Source organism: Balaenoptera acutorostrata, chromosome 7 (assembly GCF_949987535.1).
Source record: "Balaenoptera acutorostrata chromosome 7, mBalAcu1.1, whole genome shotgun sequence".
NCBI classification, from domain to species: Eukaryota; Metazoa; Chordata; class Mammalia; order Artiodactyla; family Balaenopteridae; genus Balaenoptera; species Balaenoptera acutorostrata.
In genome coordinates, this window is record NC_080070.1 from 18,211,513 (window position 1) to 18,236,549 (window position 25,037).

The following is a 25,037-nucleotide window of genomic DNA, read 5'->3' on the forward strand; positions in this document are numbered from 1 at the left end:
CCACAACTAGAGAGAAGTCTGAGCACCACAACGAAGAGACCACGCGCTGCAACAAAAGATCCTGCATGCCTCAACAACTCGACGCAGCCAAAAAAAAAAAAAAAAAGAAATATATATATATCTCCTTGGAGGACATACTTCAATCCCTAACAAGTGGTAACAGCCTCCCACCATGGCTAGTCCCTGGACTGCTCCCTTAATCCTTTCACTCCTTAATAAATAGTCCCTTCATTAGAGTCTTTTCAATTCCTTTTTAGAAAGTGCCACCTGTTTCCTGCCAGGACCTTGACTGAGACCCCTATTGCCTGGCTGCCCTAGAGCACCTTGTAAGTTACTGGGAATACAGTGGTGAGCAAACATTAGCACAGTCCCTGCCTTCATAGGGCTTACCGTCTGCCATTTCATTGGCTGAATCAAAATATCACAAAGTAAAATTGCAACTGGGATGCGATACAAAGGAGAGGTTCACAGAGCCCTGAACATGCTTAATCGGGGAGTCACTCTAGTCAGGGAGGGCTTCCCAGGGAGAGGACACCGGAGCCAGAATGTGGAGGATGAATGGAGTCAACCAGATAAAGAGGGGATCTTAAGGTACCCCTGCCCCCGGCTAAGGGAGAAGACCCAGAAGAAGGAAGCCAGTGTCCCTATTTCCCCCCAAAGGCAGATCTACCTTCGTTCATATCCTAATCCATCCACAGGTGACTCTTCTCTCCAGGAAGAATTTACACTGTCTCCTGTCCTCACAGCTGCAGACCACAGCAGAGAACCCCGGTGCAGAAGAGAGCACCCAAATCAGAGAGCAAGAGGCCATCCCCAGGTCTACAGGTAAAGAGCAGCAGCACGTCACAGTGGGCATGGCAGGGAGCAAGCGCCCTGGAAACCCAGGGACAGAGACGGCCAGCGCACACGTCAGCCTCAACACACCCAACACCGAAATCACCATGTCCGTGAAAGCAGCGCCTCCCCCTCTGTGTTCCCAGACTCACTGGGGACACCCCAGCATGTCTCATCTGCTCCCCCTCTCCCTCGCTCAGCTCCTCCTCTGAGAAATCATTGTGTGTTTCTGATTTTACCTCCTCAATCTTTCTCAAACCCATGCTTTCCTCTCCTTCACCACTAGCTCCTGCCCTGTTTCAGGTCCTTACATCTCTCCCTAAACTTTGCATCCGCTCCTTCCTTGACTGGTCTCTACCCTGGCAAATCCACCCTCAACAGCACAGCCACCAGAAAGCCAACCACCTCGCTCCCCTGCGGGCGACCCTCCCTGACCACTTACTCCCAGGAGGGTATAGTCCAGGTGTGACCGGGCCCTGCCTTCCCGCCAGCCTGTCTCCCACTGCCCATCCCTGATCTTCCAACAAGGCCAAACCCCTTTAGCTCCTCGTACACATCAAGTCATCTCTCCCCTTCTGTGCCATTTTTCAGGTTGTCCCACCTTTCACTGGACCCTCTCCCACAATCTAGTTAAATCCAGCTCATGCCTAAAATCTTGATTCAGGTGTCAACCCCTCCAAGAAGCCTTCCCTGACCCCCCTCCTCTCTCATTTCCCACCATAGGATCCTCCATTAAATCTAATATCACGTGCTCTAAATCTCTGTGGAGCTATTTCCCGCAGTAGAATGAAGATCCTTGATGGCAGGAACCATATCTTATTTGGTTTCCTATACCTATTGCTCCAAAAGTAGACGAATGAATGAGTGGAATGACAATCAAATGGGGGTTGACTGGGCCACTTCTGTGCTAAAGTCAGACGCCCTCAAAACGAACAGAATTCCCCCCCCCACACTCACACACAACTATCACTATTACATGGGTCCCTGCTCAGCTCTCCCTCTACTGATCATTCTTCCAACCTATAGAAGCTGCTTTATTGGTATTTGTTTCATCTCAGTCCCTAATAGGCAGTATATGGAAGTTTCTATCATACAGTAGTTGTGTGACCTTCGTTCTTTATCCTTTCTAAGCTTCAGTTTTCTGTAAAATGGACTCTATTACAGCATCCACTGAACAGATTTGCTGTGAACATTGAATGAAATAAGGTGCATGGTCAGAACTCAGTAAACGGTAGATGTCACTAAGCTGGAAAATGGTGCTGACAAGAGATACACAGGTAGATGCAGTGGGAGTTCAGAGGTGAAAATGGACTTGACAACTGTTGCCTTAAGTAGAACATCCCTCCCCCCAAAAAAGTATTTTACACATGATCAGTAGCTGTGGGAAACTCCACTGTTGTGGGTTTACTGTGCTGTTAGAAAAGGCAGTGCTTGCATTCACTTGCCAGTCTTAACCAGCGTGCATGGAATTGCAGCAAGACCAAGAAAAACATGGAGAGAGAAAAAAATCAGTGTGTTAGGCCAAGGTTTCCCAAGACTTCCATCAGGCTCCTAGAGAAACTGTACACGTTCGCCTCCTGCTGCTGGGGTGAAGTGGTGGTAGAGAGGGCCTGCCTTATCAAATGAAATGAGTAGCAAACACATTTGTTCCCAGCCCAGATCCAAAAGCTAATCCTCATCCTAGCTTAGTAATTAGTAGGTGACAGTTTGATGATTGCATTTGAAGATGAGAAAGTCCAGGACTGGAGGTCAAGACTGTGCTTTCTGGTTCTGGTTTCCAGGACCAGTGGCCAGGCCAGTCATGTCCATCTTCCCTCCCCAGCAACCTCCTCGCTCATGGGAGTTCTCCTGGCAAGAGAACAGGGGCAGTGGAAGCTTTCTCAGCTTCAGCATCAATCAACAAACATTCAAGGGGCAACTGCAAAGCACCCAGTCCTGTGCCAGGTCCTTTGGGCAAGCTCTGCAGATTTAAAAAGGAAGTACACTGAACAGCAAAGGAAACCATCAACAAAATGAAAAGGCAACCTATGGAATGGGAGAAGGTATTTGCAAATAATGTATCTGACAAGCGGTTAATATCCACAACATATAAAGAATCCATACAACTCAATAGCAAAACACCAAACTGATTTTAAAATGGGCAGAGGAACTGAATAAACGTTTTTCCAAAGAAGAAGTACAAATGACTAACAGTTACATGAAAAGATGCTCAACACCACTAATCATCAGGGAAATGCAAATCAAAACCACGAGATATCACTTCACACCTGTCAACAACGGCCATCATCAAAGAGACAAGTGATAACAAGTATTGGTGAGGATGCCAAGAAAAGGGCAGCCTTAAGCTCTGTTAGTAGGAATACAAATTGGTGTAGCCACTATGGAAAACAACATGGAGGTTCCTCAAAAAATTAAAAATAGAACTTGCGTATGATCCAGCAATCCCACTTCTGGGGATATATCCAAAGAAATGAAATCACTATCTCAAAAAGATATCTGCACCCCCATGCTCACTGCAGCATTATTTACAATAACCAAAACCTGGAAACAACCTAAGTGTCCATCAACAAATGGATAAAGAAAATGTGGTATGTAAAAATACAGTGGACTATTATTCACCCGTAAAAAAGAAGGAAATTATGCCATTTACAACAACATGGATGGACCTTGAGGGCATTATGCTAAGTGAAATAAGTCAAAGAAAGCCAAATACTATATCATCTCACTTATACATGGAATCTTTTCTTTTTTAATTTATTTATTTTTGGCTGCATTGGGTCTTCGCTGCAGTGCGCAGGCTTCTCATTGCGGTGGCTTCTCTTGTTGTGGAGCACGGGCTCTAGGCACACGGGCTTCAGTAGTCGTGGCACGTGGGCTCAGTAGTTGTGGCTCGCAGGCTCTAGAGCACAGGCTCGGTAGTTGTGGCGCACGGGCTTAGTTGCTCCGCGGCATGTGGGATCTTCCCGGACCAGGGCTGGAACCCGTGTCCCCTGCATTGGCAGGTGGATTCTTAACCACTGTGCCACCAGGGAAGTCCCTATACATGGAATCTTAAAAAACCAAACTCACAGAAACAGAAAACAGATTGGTGGTTGCCAGAGCTGGGGGAGGGGGGAGAAATGGGTGCAGGTGGTCAAAAGGTACAAACCTCCAGTTATAAGATAAATAAGTTCCGGGGGTGTAACGTATATCATGGTAACTATAGTTAATAACATTGTATTGTATATTTGAAAGTTGTTAAAAGAGTAGATCTTAAAAGTTCTCAACACAGGAAAAAAAAAAATGTGTGACTATGTGAGGTGATGGACGTTAATTAAACCTACTGTGGTGGGCTTCCCTGGTGGTGCAGTGGTTGAGAATCCACCTGCCAATGCAGGGGACACGGGTTCGAGCCCTGGTCTGGGAAGATCCCACATGCCGCGGAGCAACTGGGCCCGTGAGCCACAACTACTGAGCCTTAGCGTCTGGAGCCTGTGCTCCACAACAAGAGAGGCCGCGATAGTGAGAGGCCCGCGCACCGCGATGAAGAGTGGCCCCCGCTTGCCGCAACTAGAGAAAGCCCTCGCACAGAAACGAAGACCCAACACAGCCAATAAATAAATAAATAAATAAATAAATAAATTTTAAAAAGAAAAGAAGACTACTGTCTTTAAAAAAAAAAAAAAAACCCACTGTGGTCCTCTGGCTGCAGAACCTGCCCTCTTACCTTCTAGCCCAGCGCTGCCCAATGCAGTAGCCACTGGCCACATGCGGCCATTACTTGAAGTGCGGCTGGTCTGAATGGAAATGTGCTAAATATGTGAAGTACACATTGGATTTCAAAGACTTGGTATGAAAAAGGAATAGAAAATATCTTCTCAAAGTTGTATTGATTACATGTAGAAATTATAATATTGTAGATATATTGGGTTAAATAAAATGTATTACTACAACTGATTTCCCTGTTCCTTTTTACTTTCTTGACATGGCTGCTAGAACATTTTGAATTACATTTGTTTCTCGAATTATATTTCCATTGGAGAGGGCTGTTCTATATTGACCTCATAGTTTGCTTCAAGCATTAAATCAATGAATACAATGAGAGCACCCAGCACAGTGCCTGGAACAAAGTAAGCACCCAACAGCTATTCCTAATACTAGAAAGATCAGTGTTTTGCAAATGGTGTAGCCAAGTTTTCTTTTTCAAGCAACTTCCTCTAACAGATAAAAAAGCACTTCTGATTGAAGCAAAGGGGTGTCCCTTCCAGCAGCTCATTCACCCTGACACCACCTCCACAGCTTGGAAACCCACAGAGTGAAATCAACTTTAAATATCCTGCAAGCTTTAGCATTGTACATCTATAATTTCAGAGAAGGCGAGGAAGTGGTGTTGGACAAAATCAAGGTGTCTATGGCAGAACATTAAAAATGGTCATGGATCTTAAAAGTTCTCACCACAAAAAAGAATAATTAAGTGATGCAATGAATTTGGTTGCTCAAGCCATGGTGGTAATCATCTCGCAACAGAGACGTGTATCAAATCAACACGCTGTACACCTCAAACTTACACAATGTTATATGTCAAGTATATCTCAATAAAAATTAACTAAGGCCAAAAGAATGATCTTGGAAAAACACTACCATTTTGCTCGAGAGGATCAAAGTGATTTGCTACCAGATCTAGACAGTCCAGAAATCGGGGGGTCACGAATGTGAATGGGGTCACCTGTGGGCCCCTGGATCATCACCTGCCTGCACAATCCCCACGCACCACGGCAGCTCTCTCCTGCTCCTCACTAGGGCTAGCTCCAGGGAAGGGAACAAGTGACACCCAGCCCAGACACCACAATGACTTTGCTGTCCTGAAGGCAACTCTGGGCTCAGTCAGCCCCGGCGTCTGCCAGGCAAGCCACCTGGCTCTTGCTGCAGCCCTCGCCCCTGGCGCTGGGGTGGGTGTGTGTGTGTGTGTGTGTGTGTGTACGGGGACAGCGGCCAGCTCTTTGCCGGGCTCTCTAACAAGTTCCGCAAGTCTGTTTGTTAAAGAAAAATTCCAGTGGGTGCATCCAACACATGGAACTCAAGTACAGAAATTATATTTATCCACCCCACTGCCAAGGAGATCACATGCCCCGTGAGTCACTCCAGATGTGCTCAAAAACAGAGTCTCTCTGTGGAAGCCCAGTCCCCCAATCCCAGAGAGAGTAGGATTAACAGAGGTCCCGCTCCTGTTCTCCCCAGGAGGCAGCCCTTGCCTCTACCCTCCTGAGGCAGGAGAGGGCATCTCTGCAGGTCTGAAAAGGAAGGGGAGGTAAGAACGATATCATCACACTGGGAGGACCAGTACGGGCATACCTGTAGCTCCTGGGGTCCCACTGGGTCTGAGGGCGACTTTTCACCTTTTTGGAGGAAAAGATGTGTTGGAAGACGTTGCTGCTTCTGCTGTTGTATTATGATGCTCAGGCCACTCTGTCGCACAGGTGGAGCAGGGGTGAGTTGCTTTTAATTTATTTGTCTGCTTGATGCTCATTCTTCTTTCTTCAATACAGTTAGGAATTTGGGGGGAAGAATGGAGAGAGCAGGAGGAAATTAGAAGCCCTGCACCCTCCTTTTATCTCATCTCTGCCAATTGCTTTATGCTTCTCGACATGCTAGAAGGTATTAGAAGGTGATGGGGGAAATGACACCAAAAACTCAAAGTCGCTGAGGGAACTGGGTCGAGGGGGAGAATGCGGAGAGCATCCCTTTCTGACAGGCCAGAGGGAAGTCATCTTTGCTTCGTAGAATGTGGACAGACTCCCTTGAGTTCCCCCCAGGCTGCTGCAGCTGGGCAGGGCGTGCGGAGAGCAGGTGCTCGGGACTGATACTGACATGAAGGGACTGGGGGTGCTGACCGGCAAGAGGCCTGCTACCTGGAGGGAGCGGGGTGTCCACATGGAGGGCCCCACGCTGCTTCCTGAGCAGGAGTGGACACATCTTTCCAGCTGGAGAGAGCTGGTCCAGCAGCAGGAGAGGACGAGTAGCCCCTCAGCATCCTCGTGTCTGCCCGGCAGCTACCGCCCTGGCCAGCCCCCTCGGAAAGGAAGGAGCCCAGCAACGCTGCTCCCCACGGCCGACTTCCTTGCTCTCGGGACACAGCTCCTGAGAGCCGGCCTGGCATCTTTTATGGCTCCCGTGGGCAGATACTGGCAGCACCTCCAGTCAGTGAGGGTTTATCACTTAGGAAGCAAGGGACCAATAGTCCTGACTGCTCCACACCGATCTGAACTGAAGTCTTTCCACTGTCTGAAGTCAACTGAGGTCTCTCTCCTGGAAAGAACTGGAAAAAGAAGTCAGGCTCACTGGTGTTTCCAGAGATCCAAAATAGGGTGACGACTGCACAGCAGCAAGGGGATGAGCCCCCTGGTTCTCAACAAGAGTGTCAGGGAAGGAAGGAGCGGCCAGCTGGGGCACAGGGCAGATGTGAAACGGGGGAAAGCAAAAGCCAATGCACTTATTAGGGTTTTTATTCCCTCACTTGTAAGCATCTCCCTGCTCATCATGTGAACAAACTCTGGGGGCAACACTCGGAAGCACAGAGCAAAGAGACCTTGGCGCTGTGTTCTGCCACTTACCCCTGTGTGACACTGGGGGCCTTCCTTAATCTGCCTATTAAAAAAGGATGATAATATCCACTCTTTAACGCACAGGCTGTTAGAAAGCCAAATGAGATGATTTGATTTGTTACAAGGCTTGTAAACACAATAGCCGCATGATGAGCTATCCTGCAAGGAACTCCCAGATTTAAGTTCTGCCTCTAATTGGCTGTGTGATGTCTGGGAAGACTTAACCTCTCTGAGCTTTAGTTCATGAACAGGTAACATATTAACAGTAACAAAAACTGACCCTCACTGTGTTGTCATGTGAGGGTCATATTGAAAAATGTAAATAAAACGCTTTGTAAGTGATGAGGAGCTATATAAATGTCAGGTATTACCTACCACTTAAAAAATGAAAAAATTTCATTAAAGAAAGTCTGAGGTTCTCAGCAGAAAACCTATCCGTTCTATAGCAACATCCTGAGAGCAACTGCTCTGGCTGCACCCCTCCTCACTGGGGAGGGTCTGCCCCCCAATAATGATAACAATCTGTATAAAGACACAAGGCCAACACAGCTGAAATAGAGGCCATGGTGAGGCAGCTGATGTTAAGTGCTGGATTAGCCGTTCATATCAGTGTTCAGGGCCAACACATGATGCAGAGCCCTTCCAGCCATCATTGAAAGTCTTCCACGTAGTTGATTTTTTTTTTTTCGTTTTTAACATTTTTTTCTAATCATGAAAGGAATACACAGTTGCCCTTTTTTTATGACGGAATGGGAGTCACACCCAGAGAAAAACCAATTTTTCCAAATGTATTAACTGTTCCTTTCCCCTGCATCCTTACCCCAACCCTGCCCCCCTCCCCAGTGCTAGGCCTAATTTAGAAGAATTCCCTTTGGAAACAGTCAGAGGGCGACTTCTCCCTACAAAACCCTCCTCCTCCATCCCCCTCAGCACCACCCCCTGCCTCCACGGGTAGAAATGTGGAAATAAACCCAAAAGGAATACACCCTGCCATCAGGACATCTTTTTTTTCCTACCGTTCTCCCAGCCTCTCCCTTGGACGCGCTCTCTAGGATTCCGCCCTGGGAGGCAGCTCCCTGCGCCAGGACGGCTGCGCCAGCCCCACCGACTTGATTAAGACCAAGGGCCTCACCTGTGGTTAGCGAGGCCTCTGGGAAGCGGACACACCTGGCCCAAGTCCCAGCCCCACCCAGGTCCTGCCGGCGCTTCACCTGGGGGGCTGCAGGGAACTAGCCAGTCTTTAAAAAAAAGCATACACGTATTATTTCCTATAAGTATCTGATTTTTATTAAATACATATGTTATTTCTTTGAAAAGCAGTTTCATAAGGTAGGGTGGCCCTTCAGTGGTGGAATGTATGTCATCTTCAGGTGTCCAGTTTGGCGCTGTGTGTGTTTTCAGTCGTGAATATTCCGTGAAGGGAAGGGCCCCGGGTGGGTGTTTTCAGTAAGTGTCAACTGACTCACCGGTCCAGCATGACTCAGTAGCCACCTCATTCACTCCATGGTCACTGCCTTAGGAGGCGTTATTCTGACCACTAACAGGTAAGAAAGCTGGAGGATGGGGGAGAACTTAGCACTCCGCAGATCCCTCAGCTGGAAGCTTAGAGCTGGATCTCACTCCCCCAACCCAGTCTGCAGAGGCAGAGTCTCACTGTCCTCATCCACGCCCCTGCATCCCTTCCGGGTGCTCCCCCTGGGCGGTGGTACATTCTGGCCAAGGGGAGCCAACTCACAGCAGCCCTTTCAGAAGCACTCCAGAGGACCCCAACACACGGGGCCAAGATCCTGGCTCCCTCAGGACATCACTGTGTTTCCAAAGGGCTGGTCCAGGAGCAAAAAAGTAAATGACATCAGTAGGATCTGGCAAAAGACCTTTTATAAATGAGAGCTTTTCCTTTCCACACCCACGGTCATTTCCATAGAGTTGCTTCAACTGATTCATTAAAAATATGGTTGTATTTTGGTATGATATGGTCTACAGTGTGAATCCTTTCCAATAAGCTCTTTGGTACAGATGCTGTGCACAGTTACATGGAAACCATGGTCAGCCTTAATATTCTGGGGTTTTTAACCTATTTGGGAGATGGGAGGGAAGAAGAGATTTTTATCCCAGGTTATAAAAAGTCAAAGAGAAGATCAGGCTCAAAGCAAAAATAGGCTCTTCCATTTAGGGAGGCTTCTGCCTATACGTCTGGGCAAGAAAGCTTGAAGGAGGTAAGGCTTGGGGAGCAAGACAGGTGCAGGTGCAAGCCTTGACTGAGATCATTAAAAGTAGCTTCTCTGGGTATGAAGGGAACCCTTCTTTACTGTTGATGGGAATGTAAACTTGTGCAGGCACTATGGAGAACAGTATGGAGGTTCCTTAAAGAACTAAAAATAGAGTTACCATATGATCCAGCAGTCCCACTCCTGGGCATACATCTGGAGACAACCATAATTTGAAAAGTTACATGCACTTCAATGTTCATAGCAGCACTCTTCACAATAACCAAGACAGGGAAGCAACCTAAATGCCCATCGACAGAGGAATGGATAAAGATGTGGTACATATATACACAGCGGAATACTACTCAGCCATAAAAAAGAATGAAATAACGCCATCTGCAGCAACATAGATGGACCTAGAGCTTATCATACTAAGTGAAGTAAGTCAGAGAAAAACAAATATCATACAATATCATTTATATGTGGAATCTAAAATATGATACAGATGAACTTATTTACAAAACAGAAACAGACTCACAGACAGCGAAAGCAAACTTATGGTTACCAAAGGGGGAAAGGGGTGGGAGAAGGATAAATTAGGAGTTTGGGATTAGCAGATACAAACTACCATATATAAACTAGATAAACAACAAGGACCTACTATTCAGCACAGGGAAGTATATTCAGTATCTTGTAATAACCTATAATGAAAAAGAATATATATGTATAACTAAATATATATGTGTGTGTGTGTATATATATTCATATGTCTGAATCACTTTACTGTACACCAGAAACTAACATAACATTGTAAATCAACTATACTTCAATTTTAAAAAAAAATCAGTTTCTCCTAGACCCAAACAGGGGTTCCTCATAGATAAAGGGAGGGTGTGATGGAGACAGGAGACAGCATCTACTTTCTGATAATTATCCAGGACCTGTAACTGCAAATAAGTTCTAGAATCATCCTGTTAAAAAGAGAAGGATTTGGTGAGGCACTCTGAAAACAATGGAGTTGAGTTACAAGGAGAGTGAATGTGTTTCTATGGGATTGTTTATTCATTCAACAGTCACCGGCAGGATTTTAGGCACTGGCAATACAGCAGTGAACAAAACAGACAAAATCCCATGCCCTTGTGAGCTGACATCCTAGTGAAAGGAAACAGACAATAAGCACATATAGAAATAAAACATCTGGTTCATTGGATGGCAATAAAGTTGGGACAGATTAGAGGGTATAAAGGATCACAAGTTTAAATAGGAGAGTCAGAGAGGGCCTCACTGAGGAGGTGACTTGAGACCTGAAGGAAACACAGGCGTGAGCCATGCAGTCTCCGGGGAAAGAGTATTCCAGGCAGATGGAACAGAAATGCAAAGGCCCTGTGGCAGAGGCATGCTTGGTGAGCTCAAGCAACAGTGAGGAGGCCTGCAGCTAGAGCGGCATGAGCCAGAGGATAATAGCAGATGAGTGCAGAGAGGTAGTAAGAAGTCAAGTCGCGTAGTACCTGGTGGCCATCTGAAGATCTTTGGCTTCTACTCTGAGGGAGACGGAAAGCCATAGAAGTTTCTGGGCAGAGAATTGACATCATCCAACCTATGTTTTCACAGAATCGCTTTACTTGCTGTGTTACGAATACAATGAGGTGGACTTCCCTGGCAGGTCCAGTGGTTAAGACTCTGCGCTTCCACTGCCGGGGGCACGGGTTCAACCCCTGGCAGGGGAACTAAGATCCCGCATGTCACATGGCATGGCAAAAAAAAAAAATACAGTGAGGAGGATGAAGATGGCAGCCAAGGATGGAAACAGAGACACCATTAGGAGAAATGTTCAAGGTTTGGACCAGGAGCCTAGCTGGGATGCGGTAAGAAGTAGCCAGATTCCACATATATTCTGAAGGTAGAGCCAACAAGATTTGCTGATTAATGGGGTGTGAGATGTGAAAGAAAGAGAAAAGGCAAGGATGACTGACAACTCCCAGGTTTTGACCTGAGCAACTACGAGAGATGGGAAGACAGCAGACAAAGCAGGAGATGCGGAGCAGGCGTGACGGATGGCGGGGGTTGGGACTGGGCTGGGGATCAGGAGAGACAACTATTACGAATCCAAAAGGAGACTCCCGCAGGCAGTTGCATATCTAGAAGTCAGGCCCAGAAATACACAGCAGAACATCCGTACAAAGTCAGTGTGGCTGGTGAGGGGAGAGACCCAGGCTGAGGCCAGGAGGCTGCAATGCGAAGAGATGGATGAGGAGGAAGAGTGGCCAGCAAGGGGGGATTTTTTTAAAAAGAAGCAGCAGCAACGTGTTTTCATGCTGACTTGAAAGATCAGTAGAGAGGGGAAAATTAACGACGTGGGAGAGAAAGGTGGAAAGGTGAGCGACATCTTTATTGGAGACCTCATGCACGCGGGGAAAAGTTGGCTCGAGATAAGAGCAGGGACACAATAACAGAAGGGAAGTCAGAGGATCTGGGCAAGAGGCCGTTAACTGGTTTAAGGAGAAAGGAGGAGGTGTGAAATCATCATCCATTTCACGCTGAAATAGAGTGAGAGGAATCAGGAAGTATGGGTAAAGGTCAGGCAGCATTTCGGGACCCTCCTGAGAATAACGATCATGCATTTCAAGTGAGACCACTTAACCCAGGTGCAGGTGTGGAACAGGTAGAGACATGGGTTGTGCTTTTGCCTAGTGACTGCAAAGGAACAAAGAGGGAGCAAAGGAGATGAGGATTTGTGCAAGAGAATGATCACAGGGCTGTAGAAATTTGACCTTGTATATCACATTATCAATCAAAGTTAGAGATTTGTTTAAATATGTGTGATTCATTTAAGAGTATGTTTTATACCGTATGCATTCATTCATTCCTAATTAACTACATGTATCCTTCCCGGGGTTACACACAACTGAAGAACGCCCAGTCTTGCGGCAGATGCACCTAAAAGAAGATAGCGTGGTTCACCCTATCGGTGAGATTGGGGGTTTTTTGTTTGTATGTTTGTTTGTTGTTTTGTTTTAATTTTTATTTTATATTGGAGTATAGTTGATTAACAATGTTGTGATAGTTTCAGGTATACAGGAAAGTGATTCAGTTATATACCTATACATGTATCTATTCTTTTACAAATTCTTTCCCCATTTAGGTTATTACATAGTATTGAGCAGTGTTCCCTGTGCTATACAGTAGGTCCTTGTTGGTTATCTATTTTAAATACAGCAGTTAGGTTTTGAAGCCCTTGAGACCTGGATTTTAATCTCAGTCCTATTACAAACAAGTTGGGTGGCCAAGGGCAAGTTTCTTAGCCTCCAAGTTTCTTCATCTATAAAATGAGATGTGAATGTTTACCTCACAAGGTACAGAAGGAAAGCACCAAGCATGCTGACTGACCCACAGTGAGCTCATAAGCTGTTGGGATGTCTGGGCTCCACATTTGAACAACTTTGGCCTGAGGTCCAAATGTGTCTCTCAATAGAAGACACGGACAGAACATGCTAAGACATGAATCCCTGGATCCAGTTCCTGAACTAACTTAGTGCATGTGGCGTGAACTTTAGCAAGTACATTTTTTGTTCCATGCGGGTTGGTCCAGTGTATCACAGATACTCAGTGTCCCCTGAAGGCTCATGAGTCCGGGGGTCGGGGAGGAGGGGCTGGGTCCTCTGCCCGAGGCTGGCCAGTACAGCAGACCTTCATGCAAGGCCATGGGGGGGTCTCTGGTGTCCCCTGATCACACCGAGTGGTCCTTGTGGGCATATTCGCAACCTGAAGAAATAGCCGGAGTGTGGGCTGGGTGTGGAGCGTTAAGTGAAAAAGGAAGAAACAAATCGGCCTAGTTTTACACCAGGCAGAAGACACACAAAGTCAGTGATCTTAACAACACCGTCCCAGCAGCCTTCCTGCCCAAGGCTCCGCACTCAGGTGGTGCCCAAGAGGGAGTGGGATCTTTCTGCCAGTCTCTGCCTCCCCACCCCGTTCCCCTCTCTCCCTTCTCCCTCCGAGAGGGTGCAGCTGCTAACAGCCGTCCAGCGGGAGCGTTCAGGCCTCAGAACTATCAGCCTCACGAAGACTGGGCCGCTTATGATCGCTCCCAGCCAGGAGGGAGCTGAACTTAAAACGACCTCATAAATTTGGGAGATGGGGCAGAAGGGAAAGGAAGGAAAACCAGCAAAGCCTGAATTGGAGAGTCTCCAGGGATGTTCTGTTTTGTTGATGTTGTTGTTTTAATACCTAGTTTATTTTTAAAATCATTCCAAAATGTATATATTGAGACTGCACTCAGTATATATATTGAGCTCTAGGCAGACACTGAGGTCAAGCAGAAGCATAAAATTCATTCCCTCCCAGGAGCCAGCAATAGACAGCAAGATGTGAAATGTGCAGAAAGGATGCAAGAAGAAGATACAAAGAGAATTAAGGAGATGGAGAAGGAACACAACAGTGTACGGTGGGGTCCCAGGGAAAGGCTTCCTAGGGGCACAGGGCTGTTCTTCTAACCACGTGGGAGCCGGTCTGGTTTAAAGGTTTGCATGCGTACCTCTCGGAGTTGGTCAGCTCTCGGTCGGGCCATTTGCATTCTGGCAGGGCCCGGCCTCTGTCATTATGGACAAGGACATCTGATCTGGAGTGGCTGGTCGTTTAACTTCTTACCTGAATGTTTCGACGTGGGCCAGACACAGCTTATTTCTCGCCCGCCGCCGGCAGCATCTCCAGTGGAGATGAATTCAGGTCTCCAGACCTAGCCTCATGCACAGGAAGTCAGACACGAGCAGCTGCCGAGACGCCTGCCGCAGAGCTGGCTGCACGTCACAGCGCAGAGGGCCATGAAAGCCCCTGCCCCCCACGCACCGTCGAAGCAGGCACAGCAACGTGAGGGGTACCTGTGGAAGGTGGGAAGAAGGGGGAAGGGGTCCATCTGTGGGACTCCGGTGCTCCCCACATATACTTTCTGAAGCAATAATCAGCCCTAGTCCAGAGGCTGAATTGTTTTCTAACAATCTTCCCCAAACTGTGTTATTATTTTAAAAATTATGAGAACAAGGGCTCTTGGAAGCAACGTTTCCATTATTAAGCCCAGCTTTGCATCAGGAAGTATTTTCTTCCCAACTCTTGAGAACTAGGGGTCCACCAGGGGTGTGCATGTTAAAGGAAGTGGCTGTTCGCAGAGAAGCAATTGAGTGAAGCACGTGTAGGTCTGGCCTTGAATAACTTCCCGGGAGGCAGCAGAAAGGGCCCCGTGCCAGGACCTTGTTCCCTCCTATCCCCTTCACCTGCTGCCGTGTGAGTTCTTTTAAAGGGAACAACACCTTTCATTTCACAATAACAGAGAAGACATAAAGGAGTTGCTCTCAGATCCTACCTTGAAAAGGGGTTTCATGGTAAGAAGGAATAGGCCACATCTTGGTCCAGGACCAGTTCTGGTCCTGGTGTCGCCTCCCACCAAGGAGAAAGAAGGGTCAAAGTACACCCCTCCTTGTGCTGCCACTCTCTTGTCTCCGAGAACACGAGGGCCTTGGTCTCTTTAGATGCCCCTCATCGGATGGGAGTGAGCTCTGAATTCTAGCTGGGCACCAGCTGCTTGGCGGTGGGTCTGGGTAACCCAGTGGTTATGGACACTGCCTGCCCGGGAGCTGTCAGAAGTCCCGATGCCTACATCCACCCCGTAGATGCCCATGAACTGGCCTGGGAGGCGGCCTTGGGCATGCAGGTTTATAAAGCTCCCCCCAGGTGATTCTAACGCACAGTCAAGGTTGAGAAGCATTGGGCTAAATCGGGAGTGTCCACGCAGCAGGGACAGGTCCTTCTACACAGCCTTGGGTCAAGCACCTTCTCACTGTCAACCTAGGCTGCCATCAGAAGTACCTAGGAAGCTTTCAAAATGTTTACTGTCTCAATCACATCCTAGTCACTGAAATCCGAACTACTGGAGCTGGGACCCACACACCCTGGGTGACTCTAATGTACCGTCAAGGTTGTGAACCCGCGGAGTAGGAGATGCCTCGCCCTCCCGAGCTCCACCTGAGACCAGAGGCAGAGGCTGCGAGTGAGCAGAGGCTAAGGCCTTCTCACGTCCTAAAATCTATGATTCTGTGGGAAATGGGCACTTTTCTGGCAAAGAGAACAAATTCTGCTAAAATTCTGGGCCAGGAACTATCGCTCTGGAGTCTGTAGGCTCCATCCCCCAAGATGGTCTGCGGAAGCAGGGCTATCCCTCTGCCCGTCAAGGCCCCCGTCAATGCAGGGACGCGGTCTGCCAACTGCTGCACCTTGTGTGTGCACCCTGGAAACCTGCCAGGCTACGCTGCACAGGCCTAAACATGAAAGCACATTGATCCAAGCCCCTGCGGAACTTGTGGGCTAGACAATAAATGGATTACAGAGAAAGCAATATTACAGCAATACTACAGCCAACCAGCTTTTCCAGGAGGTGGGAGATTCCCACCAGTGAGCTTTTCAGGAAATGTCCTTTACGTTGAAGATGTTTCATTCTTATCACTTCTAATAGAAATCCTTGTTTATGCAGTTCCCTTCTTCAACACAGTACTCTGGACATCACTGGACACTATCTTGATGGCCCAAGGGCGCCATTATCAAGAAGCAGAGCTGTCATGTATGGTTACGCAAATTGCGCTTTGCACAACTTCAGGGGGCCCTACTTACCTCGAGGTCTCACCAATTTTTACAGTTATTGTCCAGTTTTCTGGTAGATGACAACCAAGTGTCTTGAAGAAGCTGCCCCTTTTTCTCGCAGCTCCACCACCACTTGGAGTCAGTCACTTTCAAGACTGGATGGCTAACCTTGGGGTTCACCCACGGGAGAAGCCAGTGCACGCAGCAGCCCCGCGAGCTCACTCTTTTTTTCTTTCAGCCGTGCTCTTCCCTGCTGCCCACCGGCCAAAGAGATCCTCGTCGGTGCCCTTGAACCCCGTCCTGCAGAGCTCCCTGGAGGAAGTAGAGCTGCTCTATGAGGTAGGCAGAGGGGAGAGTGGGCCACTCAAGTAACTCAAAAGGCATTGCTCCTTCTCTATGTTTTTTGGAGAAGTGACCTGAGTCCCTGAAAATGATGGACCTCTGCTGCCTGGGGACTGGCCTAGACTTGTGTGTGGAGGTTGTGGAATCCTGCGCATCCCAAAGGAAAGTGTTCCTCGTACCCCCTTCTCCTTTCCCGCATGCCGTCCCAGGGAAGGATGGCATTAGGGGTTTAGTCGAGGAAAAATTAGAGATATAGGCTTGGCCCAGAGGTGCCTCTACCTGCACCCAAGCAACAGAGCGGGGCAATATTCCCCAGCCAGAGCTTTAAGCCAGGACTCATCAGCAGTGCCCAGGCAATGCCAAACCTATTGTGTGAGTAGAGTCGTGTCTCAGTAACCTCATACTGTGACAGCCCCATTTTTGAATCTGGGGCCGCCCCAAAGGCTCTCTCCCTCTGCCTCTCACACCTCTGGCACCAAGACCACACTCCTCCTCCAAACCACAGGTAAATTTCCCAAGGCTGCTTGGTTTGGTTCAGAGATAAAGTTCCAGGCTCGAGACCTGAGCTTTAGTTCTGGTTCTGCCGCCCATCAGCTATGTAACCTTGCATAAGCCACCATTTCTCCCTGGGCCTGAATCTCCTCCGCTGTTAAATGAGGGACTCCGAAGATCGCCAAAGTTCCCCTCCTGCCTTGACGTCCTCTGACACCCTGCATGTACTAGAACTGTCTGACCAAGAAGGAGACAGCCTGCCATAGTCAAGCAGCTGAGCCAGGCAGAAGATTTCAAATCCTGCCTCGGGGAACAAACTGGAAAATGCATAGCCTCTGCCAGGTCATGAACACGGGAGTCTGAGCAAGAGACCTGTTTTAGGAAGATAACAGACAGTAGCACGCAGGATGGATTAGAGCCGGGGGAAGCCGGAGACAGAGGGGAGAGTTAGGACTCTGAGTCTAAATTGTACTGATTAGGTTCCTGATATGAGCCTGGCACTGAGCAGGGGGTGCCTATGACAGACCTCACCCCTACTCTTAAAGAACAGTCAAGAAATGAGGACAAATCTCTGTAGCACACTTAATTCCTAGCACAATTCTCTGCATCCTTCTAATTCCCAGCTTCTGATTTTACATTATCCCAAATAGTCAGTTTGCGCTTTAGAAGATCTTTGGTGGGTGGGAGGGAGGAAGGAGAGAAGGGGGTGATTCGGGACACCAGAAACAACAAAGAGTCACTTAATAGTGGCTTTGTGCCAGGCACAGTGATAGATGTCGCTCATATTTGTCTTATTTACTCCTCACAATATCCCAGTGAAGTATTGTTGTTATTAATCATTTCACAGAGGAAGAAAATGAGGCTGAGAGAAGTTAAGTGACTCATCCGAGGTTACACAGGTAGTGGGAAAGTCAGAACTGGGACCCAGGTCTCTTGATTCCAAAGCTCTTTGCAAGCCGCCTCCCTACATGAACGCATGTGATCATGAATCCAGTGATGTCCTCAACAACGATGAGTGCCTCATGCTTTTCCACACCCCATGTTTCTCCCCAGTTCCTGCTGGCTGAACTTGAGATCAGCCCTGACCTGAAGATCTCCATCAAGGACGAGGAGCTCGCCTCCCTGCGGAAGGCCTCGGACTTCCGCGCCATCTGCAATGATGTGATCCCCAAGAGCATCCCAGCCATCCGGCGGCTGAGCGCCAGCCTCTCCAGCCACCCCGGCATCCTCAAGAAAGAGGACTTCGAAAGGACAGCGCTGACCCTGGCCTACACAGCCTACCGCACAGCCTCGGCCCAAGGGCATCAGAAGGCTATCTGGGCCCAGTCCCTCCTTAGCCTCTTCCATGCCTTGAGGCACGACTTGATGCGGTCCCCATGTCCCAGAGCATCTCCCTGAGAGACCGGCTGGCACCAGGACCACGGAGCAGGGACCAGCACACAGTAATCCAGAAATTCTTCATTCTCTACTCCGTTCACAGAGACCAGCCACAAAACACATACCACCAACTCAGAGCAGCAAAGATAAAATAAGAAACACCGATGCCCTTTGCCCCTTGTAACTTCTTGACAAGCATGAGATTGTGATTCATATCATAATGTGACCTGGGCTGGAAAAAAGGGCTGGAATGGTAATTCAAGATGCCTCCAGAGGCTGAATGGTTTGCCTGGTGAATTGCAGGAGTCTAAGATATGCTTTAACATTGAGTGACTGTAACACAAACACCCAAGGGTGAGGACAGAGCCAGGAGAGACATAACAGAAGTTTGGGCATGGTGGGAAAGTGGGGGACAGATTTCTTTGGTCCTAAGAGATCAGGGTGCTGGATTGAATGAACATCTTTCCAAAGTTCTGTAGTAAGATATAAAGAAACTAGAGCTATAGCCAAATAAATACATTGTTAACCAAGGATATACTTCTCAACTTTTCCAAAAGTCCCCAAAAAGAATCAGTCAGAAAATCAGTTATGACCTATATATCTAGACTCTTCTTTCCTGAAGGCTGGTCTAATGTAGAGGAGAAACATGAAGGGGGCCAACAGAAATGCTACTGTCATGCCTTGCCTTTTGAACAGAGAAACCAAGCTAATGCAGAGAGGGTCATCCTAACGAAAGAGGTGGCACCAGTGCCACGGCCTGCCTATCCTAATGCTAAAATTATTTAGCATCATCAGAGAATTAAGTGCTCCAAATAAAAATGATTTTCAGATGACAGAATTTTACCCTTTCAAATGCCAAAACTTTCATTTTAGCAATATTGACTGGATATATATGAAAGCCAGTAAGCTTGAATTTAGTATCTTGGAAACATTCTAATGAAGGAGTTAGATGAGATCATCTCTAAGATTCTTCTACTTCTGAAATTTTCACAAGCATTTAACTAACTGTGAGATGTTACAGGGAGGACCCCTGGACCTGAGATGTCTCTGCTGGACTGTTTGTATCAACCCTGAAAGGTCCCAGGCTTTCTTAACTCTGAATCTGGTGTGAGTTTTTCTGTTGCCTTCCTCACTGTCAGGCGATAAAAGTAGCAATTTTCTTTGCTACCAACATAACTTGCCCTTTGCAATTTGTTCTTTCTTACTGGGCATCGCCTGAAAAATAAGATAGCAAGTCTTGTTATAATTCCACATTAAATAAGAGTTAATAGATGAAGGTCCCTGCTAGGAGTAAAGCACCTGGGTCCTAATAAAGATTCCTCACCAGCTCAGAGATCTTTCCAGTTTCTCCGAGGTTTACAGCTGGGTTCTGGAGGCTAAAGCTGCAAGAAGTCTTATCTTTGAATAAACAAGGATTCACTGGGCTAAATTTTTTATTCTGAAATGGGTATTTAACAATTGCCACTGAATGAAGACGAAAGCTGGTCTGGACTTCTTTAGAATCTTTGAATAAGTGAGCCTTGCCTAGCAGCTCAAACTGCATGATCTTTTGAAGTAATACCAGGATGCAGGAACAAGGTGTTTATCATCAGAGAAAAATCCCACTTCGCATCCCGATGTTCTCAGGCTCAGAAGATTAATCAGTCTCTCTGGTTCTCATTCCCTGGTTATATTGCTCTTTTACCTCCCTCAAATACAGACTCTGATATATGCTTTTTTGTTCAATTTTTCTCTTTCTAAGATTGCATGTTCTCTTTGATGTAGTCACTCCACTTGCCTCTTTCTTCTCATTGTAGTTGGTGTCTCTGCTGTTCTGTCTTTGGGTCCCGTTCTGATTATCTTTATATCCATTCCTCGAGGCATCTCCCAGTTTCTTCTGCTGCCTCTACTTGCCCATACTCTGTTGCTCACTGTCTCCTTTGGGGATCACTGTCTGATTAAAACAAAGTCAAGACAGAGGTACAGACAAGTTTGGAATTGCCCAGAAAGCAGATTAGCCTCACGGCCTACCTTCAGTATTTGTGCTTTTCCTGGATGTGGGCTGGAGAGGGGGGTCAGCAGGGCCTCAATCCCTAGACACTGGGCAATACTCTAACAGTCAGAGTCTTGCATCCACCCTGGGCTCCACCCCTATCAGAATGGATCTGAGAGCTTTCTTCTAGTCACCAGGAGGAAAGACCCACCCTTGTTGTCCCTGCTTACCATGTTAGGATATACGTGGCTGCACTCAGGGGCAGGAGATCCGTGAATGGGAGGGTGGTTCCCAGGACCAGTGATAGCAATGGCAGTTCCTTCACCCTGCCACAAAAAATTAAAGGCACTTTTGTACTGATAAATTGGGTCCATACTTATGTGGCAAGCAACTGAAAAAAAAAAAAAGAAATAAGAAGGGCACAACCTTTTTAAAGACAAATGAAAATTTCATTTTTAGTAACTAGATACTTAAACACTATTTTAGGCTGAATACAAATGAATTGTTTACCCACAAAAAGTTTTATAGCAATGACTTCATTTACAAGCAAAATCAAATATTCTCCTCACCGCCACCACCCCAAAACCCGACTCTTTGCCCAGTGAGCAGTGAGGGAGTAGCCTGGGTAGCAACGGACTCTCCCATTTTGCCTCATTAATGCCGCACTGCACACACCACCATCACAACCCAGTCACATTTTGTCATATTTACTCAAAGAATAATTCAGAGCGTGACATTAGTAGTGGAAGCTTGCCTGTGACTCAGTGGAACCCTTCTGCCATTTCTAGACTGCTGGGAAATTTTAGGATCTAAAAATTCTGCAAGTTTCCTCTATAGTTGGCATTCTCATGGCTACCTCTGGTGTCACTCAAGAGACATTGAAAAACATCTATATGCTGAAACCTTCATTGCTCTGTCATCTCACCTTGAATCTAACTAAAGGAGAATCACATAAGTGGTAAATCACATAAGTGGTAAAGGCCAGAGCACTGGCCTAAAATTAAATGCTTGTTAAATGCCTTTACACGGTGCCCCTGACTTTCCTAACCCATTTTAATATCTTTCAGTTTTTTATTGTGGTTAAAAAACACATCATATGAAATTTACCATCCGAACCATTTCTAAGTGTACGGTACAGTAATGTTAACTACATGTACGTTGTTGTGTGACAGAACTCCAGAACTTTTTCATCTTGCAAAAACGATACCTATGAAACCACAACTCCGCTTTTCCCTCTCCCCCCAGCCCCTGGCAACTACCATTCGACTTTCTAAGCGTTTGACTACTTTTGATACCTCATATAGGTGGAATTTGTCTTACATTTCTTAAGCAATGTATAAAATGTCCTTAGGAAAATGTTTTCTTTATCTAAAAAGTGGATAGAGTCCTGAAGGAGAACTACTGGTCTTACTATGTCACTCACATAATTTTATTTAACAAATATTCACTTATGGTGTAATAAAAATGTCATGATCGAGTTTCCAGGCTTAACGGAATCTTTATTATCTCATATTATCTCACCAAGGAATTTGAAGTGGCTCATGGGTTTAACAGAGAATGTTGACTTCCACAGCTGTTTATTTGTACCCAGTCTCTTTAATATTTGCCACCAAAACATCACACATGTGTTTTTGCTCATTCTGAGTTTCCAAATCATCACAAAATGAGGCCTGAATGTAGTAAATACAGTAGCCAGTCTTTAAAATGCATTTAAAGAGATGAGTCATCGTAGCGCATCCTACAATGGCAAGAAAATTACAAACTGGGTCGGCCACAGTTGCTCCTGCTTTAGAGGTCAAGAAGAACTGGTTTTCTAAAGTCACCTTTCTGGAGTCACTTTGCCTTTAGCCTGGGGATTATTTCCAACTGGCATAGCTGCAGACCCTAGAATGCCATTCCTTGCGTTCTGTGAATTCAAGCGAACGTGAATTTCATAACCCTTGACTCTGCTCAGCATCTCTCAGATCAAGGCAATGCTGCCAAGGACCACCAAATATATAAGTTTGGGGGCTTCTCTCTCTCTCTCTCTCTCTTTTTTCTTTCTTCTTTGCCCCATATCCACATGACTTTTCAGAGAAAAGAGAATGCTTCTCCTGAACTGTAAACAGCAGAAATTCCAGCGTCCAAGGGCTGCAAAGGCCCTATTCCTGAACCCATCAATTTTTTTCCTGCCCTCCCACCTCCTCCTTGCACACCAGCCAAAGGAAGCCTCCTGCTTCTTTTTTGGTAAAGAGCCTCAGAGAGGGACATTGGAACACCTACTCCAGCCAGAAAGACCACAGATGTCTGGGCTCCAAGGGCCTCTGAAATGAGACTGGTATCTAGATTTTTCCAGAGAGGCAGTACCCTTCCCATTCTCCCTAAAAGGGTCTGTGGTCTTTCTGAGAGGCTAACATCCTCTGTTGACTCAGATGCTTTGTATTCACCCGGGTGCTGAAGCAAACAACCTTTGCCACCAGGGAAATCTAAAAGACTTAATATTCTATACTCTGGGGTAAATTTCCCCAGGATTAATATTTCATTTTCTCCCTGCCACCAGACATTTCATCTTCCTAAGGACTAGGTCAGCAAGTAGCCCTCCCAGAGAAAACTCAGGGTCCTATGCTTTGCAGCGTTAAAGCAGTGCTTGAGAAAGTGAGATTATGTTTACGGTGATGGTCATCACTCCAGCCCCTAGGATGTTTGAGAAACAAAAATAAGCTTTGCAAATTGCTTAGGTTCTGCAGAATCAGCAGGCCCCTGCTGGGACCAATCCCGAACTGCCTTTGGAAGAGATACTGACTCATTCTTTCCAACGTGCTGATTGGCTGTGAGGAATGGGCGTGGCTACTGCCTCTGTCCTGCGTCCCATAGGTGAAGGAAAGTTAAGGTGGGCCTCCAGCAAGAGTTTGTCCCGTGACAAAAAGGAATGTCTTGGGCACTTTTTTTTTCTGCTTTGGAGGCCCAGGCTCAAGGCAAATTATAATGGGAAACCAATTAGAAGGAAAGCAATTTGAACAGAGTTAAGGTGCCAGGTCCTGGGAGAAGAGACCAGCCCTATTTGAAGTCTCCATGGTCTGCTGACAAACTCGGGGGTTTGTTTTAAGGGAAGCGGGGGGACTAGATTTTTTTAAGGAAAGGGGGTACAGCCAGCACAGGTAGAAAGCGAAAGTGGTACTGCCCAAAACAGGCCATCAGAGAGAGGAAAAATGATGGAGGGCACAACAGATAGCAGCCAGACAGCTGCAGCAGAGGTGTAATCTTGATTGATTAAGGGGGCTTTTGCTGAGCTTTAGAATGAAGTTACTCCATTACTGATCAAGCAAAGAGAGAGCCATTATGCCCCCGTTTATCATCCTTTCCCGCTTCCTTTTTGCTGGGCATAAAACTATGCTCACCAATCCCACCTAAAACCGAAGGCGAGGAGGCCGGCCTTTGTTGCCAACAGGGGTTCTACCTGCCCTCCTGTTCTGCTCTTAAGACGAAAGAGGACTCTTGGAAGCCGAGAAAGGTTGAAGGAGTGTTTCTGGAGGGAGGCGGGCGTCGCCAGCAGCGCAGGCACTTGGCTGGCGCGGGCTCCGAGGGGAGGAGGTCCAGGATGGGCTTGCTGAAGGGCCTCCTCCGAGCCAGGAAGCTGTTGCTCGTCGTCTTCGTGCCTCTCCTGCTGCTGCCTCTGCCCATGCTCCACCCCAGCAGCGTGAGTACCAGCTGGTCCCCTGCCAGGGCCAGGGGGTCAGGGGGGAGGTCAGAGGGGAGGCCGGTGGAGGGAGCGCGGTGCTGGTGCAGCGCCTCAGCGTTCTTCTGTTGGTGTAAAGAAATGGAAATGCTCTCCTGGAGGAGGCTAACATACTTTCTGCCTAAAAACTGCCATTTTCATCCCTTCACCCCGTTCCCAGTCCCCCAGCCCCACGGCCCCCGGCCAGGAGTGAGATAAGAGGAAGGGCGATGGCTGGAGTGGCCGATCTGTGTGACACAGAGCAGTGGGCCAGCCTGCTCGGGGGCAGGGGCCAGGCGGACACCCGGTAAAGAGAAGGGCGCTCTGGAGAGCCGGTATTTGCCAGGAGTCAACATGTGACCATCCATATGGGAGAGCAACTGGACATGCAGGAAGACCTCCCAGTAGAGGAGGAGGATGGGGGAGGGAGGGGACCGTGGACCCCGGCCTGAGGTGCACTGAGGTGGGGTCCCCGGCCAGGCTCTTGGGCATCTAGCCAGGGTCTGTGGGTGACCACGGTGGGCTCTGGTAACCAGGATTTGAAACTCTTAATCTCTCAAGTTCCTTCTGAACTTTGCGCAGCTTGGCAGCCTGCCCTGGTCCCATGCATATGGCCCTTTGATTATTTGTATCCTCTGTGTTTTCTTCTCTGTGCTCTTGAAGGAGAGACAGCAAATGACTTGATAAAAAAGAATAAGAGCCCCCAACTCTAGACTGTGGCCCAATTTTTTGTCCAGGTTTGTGTGAGCAGAAGAGCCTGAGCTCTGGCTCTGCTTCTGAGACCGTCATCTGCCTTCCTTGCCTTCCTCCGGCTCCTTTTCTCCTTCCTCCCCCTCTTCTCCCCCTCCCCCTTTCCCTCCTCCTCCCCTTCCTCTCCCTCCTCCCCTCCCTCCTCCTCCCGGTGGCTTTAC

The 25,037-nt window shown here is 47.4% G+C and overlaps 2 protein-coding genes and 1 long non-coding RNA gene across 5 annotated transcripts in view; 2 read left to right on the top strand and 1 right to left on the bottom strand.

Annotated features, from left to right (window-relative positions):
* The first annotated feature begins 6,010 nt into the window (after positions 1 to 6,010).
* FAM180A (family with sequence similarity 180 member A) lies at positions 6,011 to 21,865 on the top strand. Of its 3 annotated transcripts, none has more exons than XM_057549761.1 (4): positions 6,011 to 6,301; positions 12,534 to 12,590; positions 16,488 to 16,588; positions 18,137 to 21,865. In XM_057549761.1, exons 1-4 carry the CDS (start codon positions 6,226 to 6,228, stop codon positions 18,479 to 18,481), a joined length of 579 nt encoding a protein of 192 aa, XP_057405744.1. In that variant the 5' UTR covers positions 6,011 to 6,225; the 3' UTR covers positions 18,482 to 21,865. The 3 variants fall into 3 exon arrangements, with proteins under 3 accessions (XP_057405744.1, XP_007177165.1, XP_057405745.1); XM_057549762.1 differs by lacking the exon at positions 6,011 to 6,301 and adding an exon at positions 11,544 to 11,997; XM_007177103.2 differs by lacking the exon at positions 12,534 to 12,590.
* LOC103001734 (uncharacterized) overlaps positions 20,256 to 25,037 on the bottom strand; it is a 40,070-nt gene continuing 35,288 nt past the window's right edge. The window contains exons 9-10 of the long non-coding RNA XR_009008799.1: positions 20,663 to 20,758; positions 20,256 to 20,393 (exon numbers count right to left, since the gene is read on the bottom strand). This is a non-coding gene — a long non-coding RNA (uncharacterized LOC103001734). The remainder of the gene's footprint in view (positions 20,394 to 20,662; positions 20,759 to 25,037) is intronic.
* SLC13A4 (solute carrier family 13 member 4) overlaps positions 24,010 to 25,037 on the top strand; it is a 38,997-nt gene continuing 37,969 nt past the window's right edge. Inside the window, exon 1 of the mRNA XM_007177104.2 lies at positions 24,010 to 24,108. Within this exon, the coding sequence (XP_007177166.1) occupies positions 24,010 to 24,108 (99 nt within the window). The remainder of the gene's footprint in view (positions 24,109 to 25,037) is intronic.

Bases quoted from the DNA above. Each gene is read 5' to 3' on its own strand.
- FAM180A (XM_057549761.1), top strand. From the start codon at position 6,226: ATGTGTTGGAAGACGTTGCTGCTTCTGCTGTTGTATTATGATGCTCAG. The intron at 6,302-12,533 runs GTGAGTTGCTTT...ACACAACTGAAG, and splicing joins GTCGCACAGGTGGAGCAGGG to AACGCCCAGTCTTGCGGCAG. The intron at 12,591-16,487 runs GTGAGATTGGGG...TTTTTCTTTCAG, and splicing joins TAGCGTGGTTCACCCTATCG to CCGTGCTCTTCCCTGCTGCC.